At 39.5% G+C, this 12,894-nt stretch overlaps 3 protein-coding genes across 5 annotated transcripts; 1 reads left to right on the plus strand and 2 right to left on the minus strand.

Moving 5' to 3' along the window:
* Positions 1-188: 188 nt before the first annotated feature.
* Positions 189-7,037, minus strand: pak2b (p21 protein (Cdc42/Rac)-activated kinase 2b). 2 transcript variants are annotated; one of them, XM_051376149.1, is made up of 15 exons: positions 6,832-7,037; positions 5,398-5,791; positions 5,189-5,295; positions 4,919-5,069; positions 4,628-4,659; positions 4,422-4,535; positions 4,203-4,335; positions 4,035-4,098; positions 3,682-3,730; positions 3,089-3,201; positions 2,877-2,994; positions 2,661-2,760; positions 2,370-2,566; positions 1,212-1,349; positions 189-1,086 (listed from the first exon to the last, which is right to left on the minus strand). In XM_051376149.1, the coding sequence occupies exons 2-15, from the start codon at positions 5,585-5,587 to the stop codon at positions 1,000-1,002; spliced, it is 1,593 nt and encodes a 530-aa protein (XP_051232109.1). In that variant the 5' UTR covers positions 5,588-5,791; positions 6,832-7,037; the 3' UTR covers positions 189-999. The 2 variants fall into 2 exon arrangements, with proteins under 2 accessions (XP_051232109.1, XP_051232108.1); XM_051376148.1 differs by having other exon boundaries at positions 6,778-7,037.
* cep19 (centrosomal protein 19) lies at positions 7,001-12,416 on the plus strand. 2 transcript variants are annotated; one of them, XM_051376157.1, is made up of 2 exons: positions 7,001-7,110; positions 11,732-12,416. In XM_051376157.1, exons 1-2 carry the CDS (start codon positions 7,002-7,004, stop codon positions 12,076-12,078), a joined length of 456 nt encoding a protein of 151 aa, XP_051232117.1. In that variant the 5' UTR covers position 7,001; the 3' UTR covers positions 12,079-12,416. The 2 variants fall into 2 exon arrangements, with proteins under 2 accessions (XP_051232117.1, XP_051232116.1); XM_051376156.1 differs by lacking the exon at positions 7,001-7,110 and adding an exon at positions 11,041-11,358.
* pigx (phosphatidylinositol glycan anchor biosynthesis, class X) lies at positions 8,661-10,814 on the minus strand. The gene is made up of 6 exons (XM_051376151.1): positions 10,652-10,814; positions 10,088-10,178; positions 9,876-10,011; positions 9,552-9,765; positions 9,045-9,145; positions 8,661-8,958 (listed from the first exon to the last, which is right to left on the minus strand). Exons 1-6 carry the CDS (start codon positions 10,713-10,715, stop codon positions 8,821-8,823), a joined length of 744 nt encoding a protein of 247 aa, XP_051232111.1. The 5' UTR covers positions 10,716-10,814; the 3' UTR covers positions 8,661-8,820.
* Positions 12,417-12,894: the final 478 nt, after the last annotated feature.

Raw genomic sequence — 12,894 nt, forward strand, 5'->3', positions numbered from 1 at the left:
TATATTACTGCACACCAATCATTTCCACACCCAAATCACAAAAGCACAAACAGTTGCATTTATTTGAGTGCGCAGACAAGGTTGTTAGTCGTTCAGCTAACCATCATGATATGGCCACTTTTTTTTAAAACTAAACTACACATGGAAAAAGCGCATTTGTTTAGTTCAGAAGAACACAAAGGACAGAGTTCGACATACAATACTCATTTTTAATAACAACAATAAGAAGTATAAACCCTGTCAATCTAACATTTTAATTTGCCCGTAAGGTGCACCTCTGGTATCAGGAGACTAATGATACAGGGGAAGAACTGGTACAGTAGGTCTGTCAGGTGTGGCAATCGAAGAACGACACAATCACAGCACATGTTCATGATGACGAATGTACTGAAATGTTTCCTATAAAAACCGGTAAGAGAAAATGTCCATAAAACATGAGTCAATGTGGAAATAGCAAGAGTGTTCATTGAATAAGACCAACTATATAACAAGAAGGGGGACAAATATGAAATTCAAGTATCAAAATAACTAAGACACTGACAAGCTGAAAAGGTAAATTACAAAGGTAGTAAAAATCATGGGAAGAGAAACATTGACACAATCAACAATACATTAGGCAACATTTTGCATTTGTTTAAGGCAGTTGATTAAAAAAACTAAATAGAACTAGGCATCTTCTTCATTCCAAGTTAAATACAAGCCTAGCCCTAACTTGTCACCAGGAGATTTGTTGTACAAAATAACTACGCCTGACTCAGAAACTAAGGACTGTAGTTTGACTTGTCTTCTGACATCTGAGTGAGAATAGAGTTCATATGGACAGCGGTGGAGTTGTGCTCTATATTTTTGGTCTTCTTCACAGTGAGGTTTGTCAGGGCTTATAAGGCTGGTGCTTCAAGAGTGGCGAGTCACTCTCAGCCTATTGTCTGGCACAAAATCTAAATTGGTTGGCACATATCTGTGCACAGCATGGGAAGGCAGGGTAGCTAGTTTCATCAGCTAACGATTGCCCTTCATGGCCTCCTTGGCTGCCAGGATGAGGGGAGTGAGACTGGAGAGGGGCTTCGCCAGCTTCAGGAACGGATGCTGCACGCCGGACAAAGAGAAGAGAAGAGGGGAAGACCAGTGAATCAAGTGCACATTTAATGAGAACACAAGAAAAGTTAAATGAAAAAATAAAATAAAATAAAAATCTAATAATAGGTATTAACCTGCAGCAGCTCTTTGCCTCCACCTCTTTTCTCTACATCCATTTCCAAGCAACGGTTGAGGAAATCTCTGAAGACCGGAGACAGCTTCTCAGGGTTCTGAAGCTCGGGTGTGCCGTTTGTTGCAATCAGGTATAATGCCTGCCAAAGAGGAAGAGAGGAGAGAAAAGGAAGAACCATCAAACCTAGTATCAGGAAATAACTCACTCTTACAGCAACTGAATCAAACCAAGTCAAACCGTTGAAGTGAGGCATTGCAATTAAAGTCTGATCAGTTTTTAATTGCTATGAAAGTGTTACACACTATTTTCTAACCCAGCATTCACACAGCGACCACTAGTCCTTTCCCTTTCGCTTAATGACAGCAGAGTAAACTGACTTTACAAAACCATACAACAAACTGTAGGTGATACCAGATAACTGGTCCATAAAAGCTGATGATCGTGACCCAGGATTTTCTAATCCAGAAGTGTCATCATAGAAGAGATGAGGTTTGTAACATGCAATGTGCACACATAAAGAGCAGCGTGTTCAGTGTGAAATGAAGTGCGATTACTAATTTACATCATCCATCAGTGTCAAATATAAAACTAAGCAGGCTGCATAGACTGTACATAATTCTTACACAGTTACAACAAGTGTGAACTGGATATCAACACTGTATATTAGTCAAATCTCTGGCCAGTAAAGCTGATTCAACAGTGTTTGCACACAACTATAAAACAAAAAAAAAAAGCAACAGTAGCAGCAGACATAGCTTGACAACTTCAGCGAACAACAGGTCATGTCAGTGCCTGGATTGTTCCTTGAATGTTGTTGCATATGGAGAGCAGGACAAACTCTCCTGAGACTTATGAGCATTTCTTCCTGCTTTTGTGTTGACTCATGACGATTTAAGGACTGCAGTTGTTCAGCAACTATGCCAAAGTCTGACAAACGAATCATTTTAGCATTTTGATCTAAAATTGTTTATTAAGAGCAGAAAGCTGTGCCTTTGACTTTTGTTTTGTAAGTGAACCTGAATTTGTTGAACTAATTTGCCCACTGTACAGATGAGTCAATTAGGAGAGATTCATGTCATAAGATGGAAATAAACATGTAAATAAACAAAATAACCTAGAGGACAAAAGAACCGAGACGGTTTAAAATGTTCTCACTCACTCGTAGTGGATTCTCGTTCAGGTAGGGAGGCTCTCCTTCAACCATCTCAATGGCCATAATACCCAGTGACCAAATGTCTACTTTAGGCCCATAAGCCTTTCTGGTCACCACCTCAGGAGCCATCCAGTAAGGCGTGCCTACCATGGTGCTGCGTTTGCTCTGCTCTGGAGTGATCTGGGCACAGAAGCCAAAATCGGCTGTCGAGGAGATGAAGAGTAAATACACAGTTACAGTCAGAGGATGTAGCAATGCCAAATAGGCTGTTCCCCGTAACATCAGTACAGGACTTACTCAGCTTGACAGAACCATCCATCCCGAGTAACACATTATCACTTTTGATGTCTCTGTGAATGACCTGGTTCGCGTGCAGGAATTCCAATGCTTGTAAACACTGCAGATATGGAGATAAATGGGAGGAGAAGGTGGGGGGAAAGGTTATTGGGAGTTACATTTTTGTTTTATCTCTAACTTTCACATATGGCCCTGGTTGTAAAGAGTGCAGTGTACCTCTCGGCAGACAGCAGCTATCTGGGCCTCATCCATACAGGTCTCTGTAACCACATCTGTCAGTGAACCACCGGCCAGATACTCCATCACCACAAACAGCTCCTCCCCCATCAGGAAACTGACAAACATGCACAAATACACAACGTCACACACTGGTGTCAATCCATAATTATTAATAAATGTTAAGGCTGCAGGTTTACTCTCAGTCTCACCTGTCTAAAAAGTTGACAATGTTGGGGTTCTTCAACTCCTTCATCACTAGAATCTCATTGATGATCAGCTCCTTCTTCGGCTGCTTTTGTAGGTTGATCTGTTTAATGGCGACCTAAAAAAAAAAGACAATTCAGAATTACCCAAATTTGACAAATTACACTAAAGTCTTTATTATGATGGTATAAGTGTATGTATTATACATTTTAATTGCTTTCTCTAATTAACTTCTCCCTCTGAATGTAAATCATTTAAAAATGTAACTTTTAAATAAATAAAACATTTGTCCTCTTACAAATGAAAAGTTGAATTAATATCCAATAAAACACACCCTTACATGGTCAGGTATGACTTATGATGCTATTTTTAGCTAATGTAAGCCAACTTTAAATAGATTATTCTCCTTTACAGCTACTGTTACAGTATGTGTTAGTCTTTAACATTATCTCAAATTTGTCACTTCACTTCATTTCTTTTTAAAAACTTTCATGTGTCAATTTATATGTAATGAGCTCCACTACTTTTTCTGCTGTGTCACTGGTTGGTATTTTTATAGTCTCCACATCTGCTCGTCCATTACTCAGTAACTCTTTACCTCCTGTCCTGTGGCAACATCGATGGCTGTGAATACTGTTCCTGATGCCCTGGTAGAAGGAGATGAGCTATTAACTTTAATGCACATATTAACAATCAGTCCACTCAAATCTGTCTGCAAACCATTTATACACAGAGTTGTGACATGCAGCTTAACAACAGCCAAGGCTGATATTGTCAAAGTGTGAAGTTTAAAACATTCAATGTTGATACAGAAAAATGAGATTTTGTTGAAGAAGTGGAGAAAATGAAGGGCCTATTATTATTATTATTATAAAAGCAATATTACACAGTACACCTTAAATCTTAAATCCTATCACATATTCTAAATACAACTGGTGGATCTGCACTCACCCCTGACCAATTTTTTCATATCTGGTGTACTTCTTCTTGGGATCTCCAATGCTGACTATGGTTCCTGTAAGCCAGATAACAACCACATGTATAAAGAAAACAGGTGGGATTTGAACTGCTGTACTGTTGTAATAGATTTGTGAGATTGCTGATTTATTAATAATTTACTCAGTTTGTCCATGATCTCCTCATCTGACATCTTGCCCTTCTTTTTCTGTCGGTCTGCAGCCTTAGAGGCAACATCTCCGTCTACACAGTGGCTTGGAGCAGGGATGGGGTCAATAACAGAGCGAGTATACACCTGCACAACACAACAAAACAATAGGGTAAAACAAACAAATGCGTAAATGATTTTGTTGTCATGCCTGCTTAAAGCAGTTGACTTACACTCTTTGTGTGTTCTGGTCTTGGTGCCACAACAGGAGGAGGGGCTTCATCGTCGTCGTCATCATCAATGTCTTTGATATTCGGTGAAGAAGGTTCAGTGCCTTTTTTCACAGGCTGATTTAGAAGAGAAACAGTTTAAACCTTTAAAACCTTTAAAAGACCAAACATAGTACAAATAAAGCGGCATGTGTTTTTGAAATACTTACAGACTGAGGCCCCGGGGTGAAAGCGTCTTTTTCTGTGAATGAAAGACAAAACAATACACAGGCAAAGTTAGACAGAAAATATGTTTTATTGAGTACTTGTAATCACAGACTGAACAAGATGTTCCCAAAGGGTTCAAAGCTGTCACATGAGATAATATATTGATTCAATTCCTCTTTATGAAAAGGCAATAATTAACTTGCACCTACAAACATGGAGGTAAACTTGATGTACTCATAATGCCCTACAGGTAATTAAACATAATGTCACAATTATGTAACGTGGACCCTCACCAGAAGATGAGAAGCTGAGGTACTTCTGACGGCCGTTGCCTGTAGAGTCGTAGAACTTAAGAACGTCGAGCACAGCCTGTGGGTTTTTCTTCTGCTCTGACTTGGTGATGTTTGAGGTCTGGAGTAGTCGAGCCCATTGTTCTGGCATACCCTGTGTATGACAAAGATGACATGGTGTCAAACTGGTGCAGAGTAAGCTGTGAAGTAAACATGTAACATGAAGCAGGTGTTAGTGGTGTAAACGTGTGAGAATGAACAGTGAAAACTCACAGTGAACTCCCCTGTGACAGCATCAAACCCCACATGTATGGTGTGTTCAAAATCTGAGGGTGGAGAGATCTCTGGTCGTTCTTTGTCTCGATCTTTCTTTCTACCACCTGAAAGAAACCAAACCTTATTAAAATCACATTTCACAAGTGTTCACAAACCCCCAACTGACTTTAAAGTTAAATCTTTCTCTTCCAAAGTCTTCGTCTCACCTTTTTCAGCCCCAGAGAAGATTGAGATGATCTTGTTGCGAGGTTTTCTCTCCTCAGGCACAGAAGGCAGGGGTTTAGAGCTGTGGTTGGCTGAGAGTGAGTCTTTGCCAGAGCCGGTGCTGAAGATGGTACTGCTCATCCTGACCGGAGGGGCAGGGGGTTTATCCTCAGGGTCTCCGTTATCACACATCGCTATAGGTTGTTGGTAGCCTCACAGGGCTAAGAGGGCTTGGGGTGGGGGGGGGGACACAGCGGACAAGGATGGACAGGGTAGCACAGACAGATAGGGAGCGAGGCAGCGCTCACATCAACATGAGGCACGGGTGTGCTCATGCGCTACAGGAGGTTGTGCCAGAAATGACAGCAGAAGAGAAAAGGAAGCACCAAAAAGTACCTGGAAGAAAATCAGACATTCATAAGACCATAAACCCACAGCAATAATGTTACAAATACAGCAGGATGTAGTGACTAATAATCAGAAAACTACTTTCTACTATGAAACAATGAAGTGCCATAGCTTTTGAAGCTGTGTGTAGGAGTATTAAGAGGTGATTGGGAAAACAACCATCATGATGGGCCACAATACTGTGGGACACTGAACAGAGAGAAACCCAAAACACAGAGTGATATGTTCTCAATATCATTTCATTATATCAGTAAAACTTGGAAGAATTACCACTATGTGAAGTACAAATAAACAGCCCATAACGTGGCTGAGAGGGTGACTTCACGGACTGTATGAACAATTACAATGCAGCAATGTCTCACTAATAATGAGAGCAGAGGCTAATATTTAAAGATAACTTAATGGGGACTGTGTTAGCGGAATAAAAACAGTGAGCACAGCTTATTTGGGCTCAGTATTATCCTGAGAATTGTTGAGAGCATTTTTAGCCAAGTAACGTTAGTTTCTTCTTTGTGTCCTACGTCGTATCTGAAAGTGCGTGTAAAAGGAGCCCAGATGAAGATAAAGAATAATGCAAGTTGCTATTCCCTCAGTGCACTTGATACGTAAATAAAATGCAGACACTTCATTACTTCTTGCTAAGGTAAAGAATGTCAACACATCGACATTCAGCCCATCGTTTCCCCATATAACGGGGTTTCTGTCTGTCCAAAAATGCCCTTCAAATGAGTAACAACAGGGGCGGCTAGCAAGCTAACGTTAGCATTAACTACTTGGCCAACAAGTGTGCTAGCGATAAGCTAACGTTAGCATGACAAGCTACACTAACTATGAAGTCAGTGTTAAGCGTTCAACTAACTAACGGTACCTAGCATGCCGACCAAACCTATGGGTTTCCCCCGGGAGCTCAACATTACCAAGAGGAGGTTTAAATGACACTACAGAGGCTGAAAAGTATCAAAACTAGCCAGTACCAATCCGCTTTCTGTGCAGGCTAACGAAGACGACGCAGGAGCAGCAGAGCTCACCGGAGGTTCCTCGACACTTAAACTTGAATACAACTTGACTCCTGGACGATCCTCGACGGTCTGGAAAACGTTTGTAAATCCGTTAAAAGTAAGTCCTCTGACACAAGGGGCCTTGATGGTACACAACGCGTACAAATAACTTAGGAAAAACGTGACTGCAACTATTTACAATGCAACTTTTCTTCTATCTTTTCGGCCCTTGGATAATTCCGCTATGGCGAAGGGGAAGCGGAACTACCGACCCAGCCCCAGCCTACTCAATAATGCTTCAGATGAATGGTGTGTGAAGTTTGTCTGCTATCTGTATCTGAAGATAAGAAAACTGCCCTGCTCATACTAGACATAATAGTTTTAGACCATTGGGAGCACTTAACATGTCTTCAGAAACTGTAAGTTAAAAGTTGAATTAGGCCCAAAAGCACTTTAGGTGATGTAGTTCAACATCTATAATATGTGAAGTGAAGGCTGATTGATACACACATACATATACAATCCAGGGCCTACTGAAGTACCTCTGAGCAATCCCTGCTAGCAGGACTGGGATGTACCTGAATACAACAATACTCCATTATAATGAATTAACACCAACACTTTTATTTTCTAAATCATAACCACACTGTGTCAAACTTCTCACAGTATGTCACCACCAAATATATGGTATATTTAAACACCATAACATCCTATTTCCTTAAATGTTCCCTTTGGATAGCTTTTAATAATAAGAATTTATTATCATCATATAACACAAAGTTTTATAACTAAATGAATGTTTGCAGGTCCTTCATGGTACACACATAGAGTAAGATTAAACAATTTATAGAATACCAAATTATAAAATGAAATAAAACAATATATAAATGCATTTTATATATATATAGTTCCAGCTATGCTTCATTAGCTTCATAGCATTCAACAAATTATGTTACTGAGTGAAATATAAGTATTCACCCTGTGTTTTTATGGCTGCACATTTCCATCAAATAGAAATAACTTACCTTAGTAAGTATTAGCATTTTAATATACTTTAAGTACCAAAACTAAGAGTACTCTAACCCTCTTTCAGAATAATACATTATACTGGATTATAATTATTGATCACTAATGTTACAATTTATAAATGTGAGGCTAATTTCAGCAACCTTATATATTGTTGAGTAGCTTAATGCACACATCAAAATGTGTTAGTTGATTTATATTTTGTATTAATAATCTGAATCAGCAAAGTAACTACTAACTCTGTTTTTTTTTTTACTAATGTAAAAAAGTATAAATTTGTCTTCAAAATGTAGTGTAGTAGTAGTATTACAATAAAGCAGAACAAAATAGGAATACTAAAGTCCACTACATGTACCTCAAAACTACTGGAGTGCTGTACTTGAATCAATAGTTACATTTCAGAACTGACGGCTTCACAACATACGTTTTTCCTGACTGAAGAGTATTGTTATGGTCTTTTTCATATCAGCTTTGCTGCTCTGTGGCTGACCATGACCTCTGACCTTCTTCTGGATTTGAGCAAAATTGAAAAAAAAAAAAAAAAAACATCCACAAACTTCAGTTTGGACCCATACAACAATTATAAAATCCTTGTATATATTATGCTCTGCAATGTTCAGCTATATTAAGCAGGTTGTCAGAATAAAAGATTTGACAAAGGAAGCAGTGTAGAACTTGATTTCAGACTAATGTTTTTCCACCAGCCCTGTCTGGTGCTGTGTTCATATGCACTGTAGCTTTATGACCCTGCAATTACACTTTTCAGTCTGACATTTTGACAAACCAGAGTTACAAAACAGTAGCAAAGCAAAACCTCATTGTCAACACAGATCTTTGCATATTATTATTTTTATTTATTAAAATATATAAAAGACACACACAGGAACCTGGACTGATTTAAGACTTTGATCCTAGTGATGTCAGAAGGATCCTGGTATCAGACAGAACTATAAGCTTGAGCTGTTTAACACAAGATATGTAGACCATCCCTGTCTAAATGATTCGATGTTCCCACATGTATTTAGACAGTGCCACACAGCAGATCATTGTGACTAGAAGAGTTCCACCGCATACAGGCGTCACCAAAGACCCGTCACCAACCGGAAACTGGAAACCCCCGGAGCCTTGCTCCTACAGGATAAAATATATGTTTTGAGTGATAAGAAAAGTAAAACATAAACAGTAAGTATCATAAAAAGATGTATAAAGAGAACCACCTGCTGATGCAGGAGTTTAACCCATGGACATGTGCTTGAATTGTCAGGAGTACAGGGGGCGTCCACGACAATATGAGGCTCTAAGTTGTTGAGCTGCGCACCTAGAAGAAAGAAAGAGGTTTGGATTAAGACAAACACTCACTTCACTTTCTTTCTCCATCAGCTACATTTTCAATCCAGTGTTTCTGACAATAAATATGAAGTTATTGTTTTAACCATTTAAGTTATTGGTACATTCAAATATTACCTCTACTAAAAATAAATTACATAATAAAACAATATTAATTTTAAAAGGCAGTTTATCTCTTAAATCTTGTTCTGAAGGATCATCACGTATTTTAACTTCCCTTGGCTGTTATCAGAATTGGACCCTGCAGTCCTGAAGGCTGCCAAAAATATCAAAGCACATTTTGAAGGAGCTGAAATGTTGGTTTCCTTGCAGGAAGGTATATAATAAACATACATGATTACTTGTTTCTAAGAAGAGACCAGAATAAAGATGATTACATTTTTCAGTCCGCAGCAGCAGCTCTGGAGGTTCTATGTCGACTGATGTGAATGTTTTCCCGTCAAAAGAAGGCTCGTGGTAGCGACCATGTACGGGAATTGTTACTTTTACCAGGCTGGGAGTTGGTCCATCAGGGGTGGGATAAACATAGGTGACAAATCCTGAAGTCTTGTGAGCAGGCACCTCAAGGTCTATGCCTGAATCCAGTAATATCTTACAGAGATGAAATAGTTAAAACAATAGATTCATACATTGTGTGGATGAATGTGGTTTGTAATTGGTTTTTCCACAAATATGCTATGTTTTGGCAGTGTCAGTCTTACCTGCCAATCACGTTGATCACTCAGAGATGCAAGTTGGTATGGATCAAGATAGACACCTCTGGGCCATCTCTGAACCAGCAAAACTCTGACCCCACTGGGCACATCTGGGATGAGCTCAACAGTGGTTACCAGCTCCCTAAAACAAATCAGAAATCACTTGTTGAGCCTTGAAGTCGGTTATTGTTCCATGTTTGGAAACGCACTGTCAATACCTGTGAAAACCCTTCTTGTTGATCTCCACTGAAACCGGTGAGGATTCAAGCAGCTGCTTCAGCAGACCACAGTGGTCCTCATTGTTCTCATCTACAAAAATATGGAAATGGTATTGGTCAAGACCATAAGACTAGACAGAGCAGACCTTTTCATTATAACTGTAATAATACATGTATGGTTGATTTGTTTTATCCTTATTATGAAGCAGGAGAAAAGTGCCAGAATATAAAGGTAAAATTAATAATATAATAATGAGATGTTCGGACACGGAAATGAATACTACATTTAAACTGTGTAGCTATATATATTTGCTCCCTATAGTGTGTTGACACTCCTAATTCCAAACTCAATCCTTTATGTCTCTTTGTACTTGTTTGTTTATTCATAGTAAAAGAAGACACAGTAGAAAAGAGAAGTCCTCAGGTCCGTCTCATTAACATTATACTGCCAGAAAACTAAATTAAGTTCAACGTTTGGTGACACAAAACTGATCCGATGTCGCTCGGAGGTCTAATAACAATAACAATAACAACAATAACAATAACAATAACAGTATACCTTACCCTGCTCGACCAGACAACGACATGCGGATAAACAAGCCAACACAGAAAGCAGTACAAAATACATTCAAATAGTAAAGGTGAGCTACAACGAGCTTTTAACAGCCAGTGTATTTATCTAACTACAACTGTAACACTGGGGGCTGTTTTAAATTGTTTACGGAAAAGGATCTTGAAGGACCCCTTTGTAGTTCTAGGGGAGCTGTGACGCTGCCTAACTGTAAATAACAATCTACGGGCATTGTGGGAAAGCTCTGAGGTAATCAATATATTTAAAAAGAAAAAAAAGGATGCTCAGAAAATCAACTATCAATCTTCACCTCCACTGTGGATGAAACAATAGGACTTTAAAATATTTACTGTAAATATAGGCAGGCTTCGGCGAAGACAGCAAGTGCCGACACCGACTAACGCCAGGCTCCCAGGCAACGTTTAAAGCTAATCACTTCTGAAGCTCGGTTGCCTAATTCCCTTTTTAAATAACGTTATTTTAATAATGAGGGTTAAAATGTTTTAGTATTGTGTCGCTGAGCTCCAGGTGGAGGCCGGGTTGAAGCAGGGTCGCTGCTGACATTAAAACATGAGTTTCGAGGCAAAGCGATGCGGCGTGCAGTTCAGCCCTCCCTCTATAGTTTTAATTTATGAACACAAGGAAACCAAAACAATACGAAAAAGAATAATACCTGTGCGAAACTTCTCAAAATACTCTGGTAAGACGAGACAGATATTATTTGGCTCATACACGCACACAGTTTTACTTGGTGTAGTAGTTACTCAGTACTTTGCTTCTAATAGGATTTACGCACCATTAAAAGACTATGCAAGGATAATGGCCTTACGGGGTCTCCTTCCTTTGTATCTGATCCTGAGGCCCTGTATCAAAACCTAAAATACATTTCTATATATATTGTGCTTGATCAAATTACCACAAAATAACTTTTCTGGGGTCTTGGGTAAAATACTGCTTTGCCCCTGTACTCAGCTGTGTGAACTGTACCTGATGCATAATTAAAGGAAACATAATAGGCAGATGAGGTTTGGTCAGTTTGAATCCTTAATGCCCTCTTCTCCTTTAACCATCAGACTACAGCATGGCTGCTGAAAGGCTGAAGAACCACCCCAGGCACAGGGACTACCTGGAGGGTGTGTCCCAGAGCCAGCTGGAGAAGCTTCACATCATCCTGAGAGATCACATGCAGGGCTTCAGCTTGGAGCGCAGCCTGGCATCATTCAACCTGGACCCCGACGAAGACCTGAACAAACTGGACGATGAGGAGCTGGCTCGCAAGAAGGGCCAAATGGACGAATTGTTTGAGAAGAACCGAAGGCACAAAGATGATCCTGACTTTGTGTACGACCTGGAAATGGATTTCAGCAAGACCACACAAGAAAAGTGCAGCTGGGATGAAGAATCTGATGATGGATTTTGAAACTCCAATCCTCTCTCTATCCTTTCAGAGCGTAGACTGCAGATCACCTGATGTACTGAGATGACAGGATAATCTGACACAGCAATGCTGACTACAGTGCTTGATCTGAAGTCATACACAGATGTTGAATAACTCTTTAGGAAATATCTTCCTGCATGCAGTGAAGTATGTCCACTCTAGTTTATTAGGTACACATACCTACAACTAATGCAACAGTACTGCAATATGTTCTACCTTCAGGAATCAGATAATGTTCAGTTTTTGCTGTTTTATTAGGTGTTGATTCAATTTTACAGTCAGTTATAGCACTGTTGAATTATACCACATTACACTGAGAAGTGTTTTTATTATTTTGCCCACCCCATTTCTATCAATAACAGTAGACTAAATATCACTCAATATAACACAACACAAATCCACAGCACTACAAACTCAAGCCTCCATAAAGTTGAATCAACACATCTCTAAAACAGTTTCGACAGTGAACATCATTACCTTCACAAGAATTCAGAACTGTTGTTCAGTGGCAACTACAGAAAGACATCAGACAGAATTCCCAGACAACAAATACAGCAGGTACCTACATTCACTGTTTTTTAACTGGGAGCACCAGAAACACACACAGTATTTCCTCAGTTAGCCCGTCGTCATCTAGCTAGTCTTGAAATCTCTGTACTTGAAATTACAGTTGCCAGCAGAAAGAGCTGAACATCTGTGGCACTGAAAACAGACAGACAACCTCTCCAGAGTCCATGAATTATCTACAGACCTCACTGTCAGTAGTTTTCATTGAGTAGTTTAGACAGTTTTAGTACA

Source organism: Dicentrarchus labrax, unplaced genomic scaffold, assembly GCF_905237075.1.
Source record: "Dicentrarchus labrax unplaced genomic scaffold, dlabrax2021, whole genome shotgun sequence".
NCBI lineage: Eukaryota > Metazoa > Chordata > Actinopteri > Moronidae > Dicentrarchus > Dicentrarchus labrax.

Bases quoted from the DNA above. Each gene is read 5' to 3' on its own strand.
- cep19 (XM_051376156.1), top strand. From the start codon at position 11,229: ATGAGTTTCGAGGCAAAGCGATGCGGCGTGCAGTTCAGCCCTCCCTCT. The intron at 11,359-11,731 runs GTAAGACGAGAC...TTTAACCATCAG, and splicing joins AAACTTCTCAAAATACTCTG to ACTACAGCATGGCTGCTGAA.
- pak2b (XM_051376149.1), bottom strand. From the start codon at position 5,587: ATGTGTGATAACGGAGACCCTGAGGATAAACCCCCTGCCCCTCCGGTC. The intron at 5,296-5,397 runs GTGAGACGAAGA...GGTTTCTTTCAG, and splicing joins CTTCTCTGGGGCTGAAAAAG to GTGGTAGAAAGAAAGATCGA. The intron at 2,761-2,876 runs GTACACTGCACT...CCATATCTGCAG, and splicing joins TAGCTGCTGTCTGCCGAGAG to TGTTTACAAGCATTGGAATT.
- pigx (XM_051376151.1), bottom strand. From the start codon at position 10,715: ATGTATTTTGTACTGCTTTCTGTGTTGGCTTGTTTATCCGCATGTCGT. The intron at 10,179-10,651 runs GTAAGGTATACT...ATATTTTTGTAG, and splicing joins TCGTTGTCTGGTCGAGCAGG to ATGAGAACAATGAGGACCAC. The intron at 9,766-9,875 runs GTAAGACTGACA...CATCTCTGTAAG, and splicing joins GTGATCAACGTGATTGGCAG to ATATTACTGGATTCAGGCAT.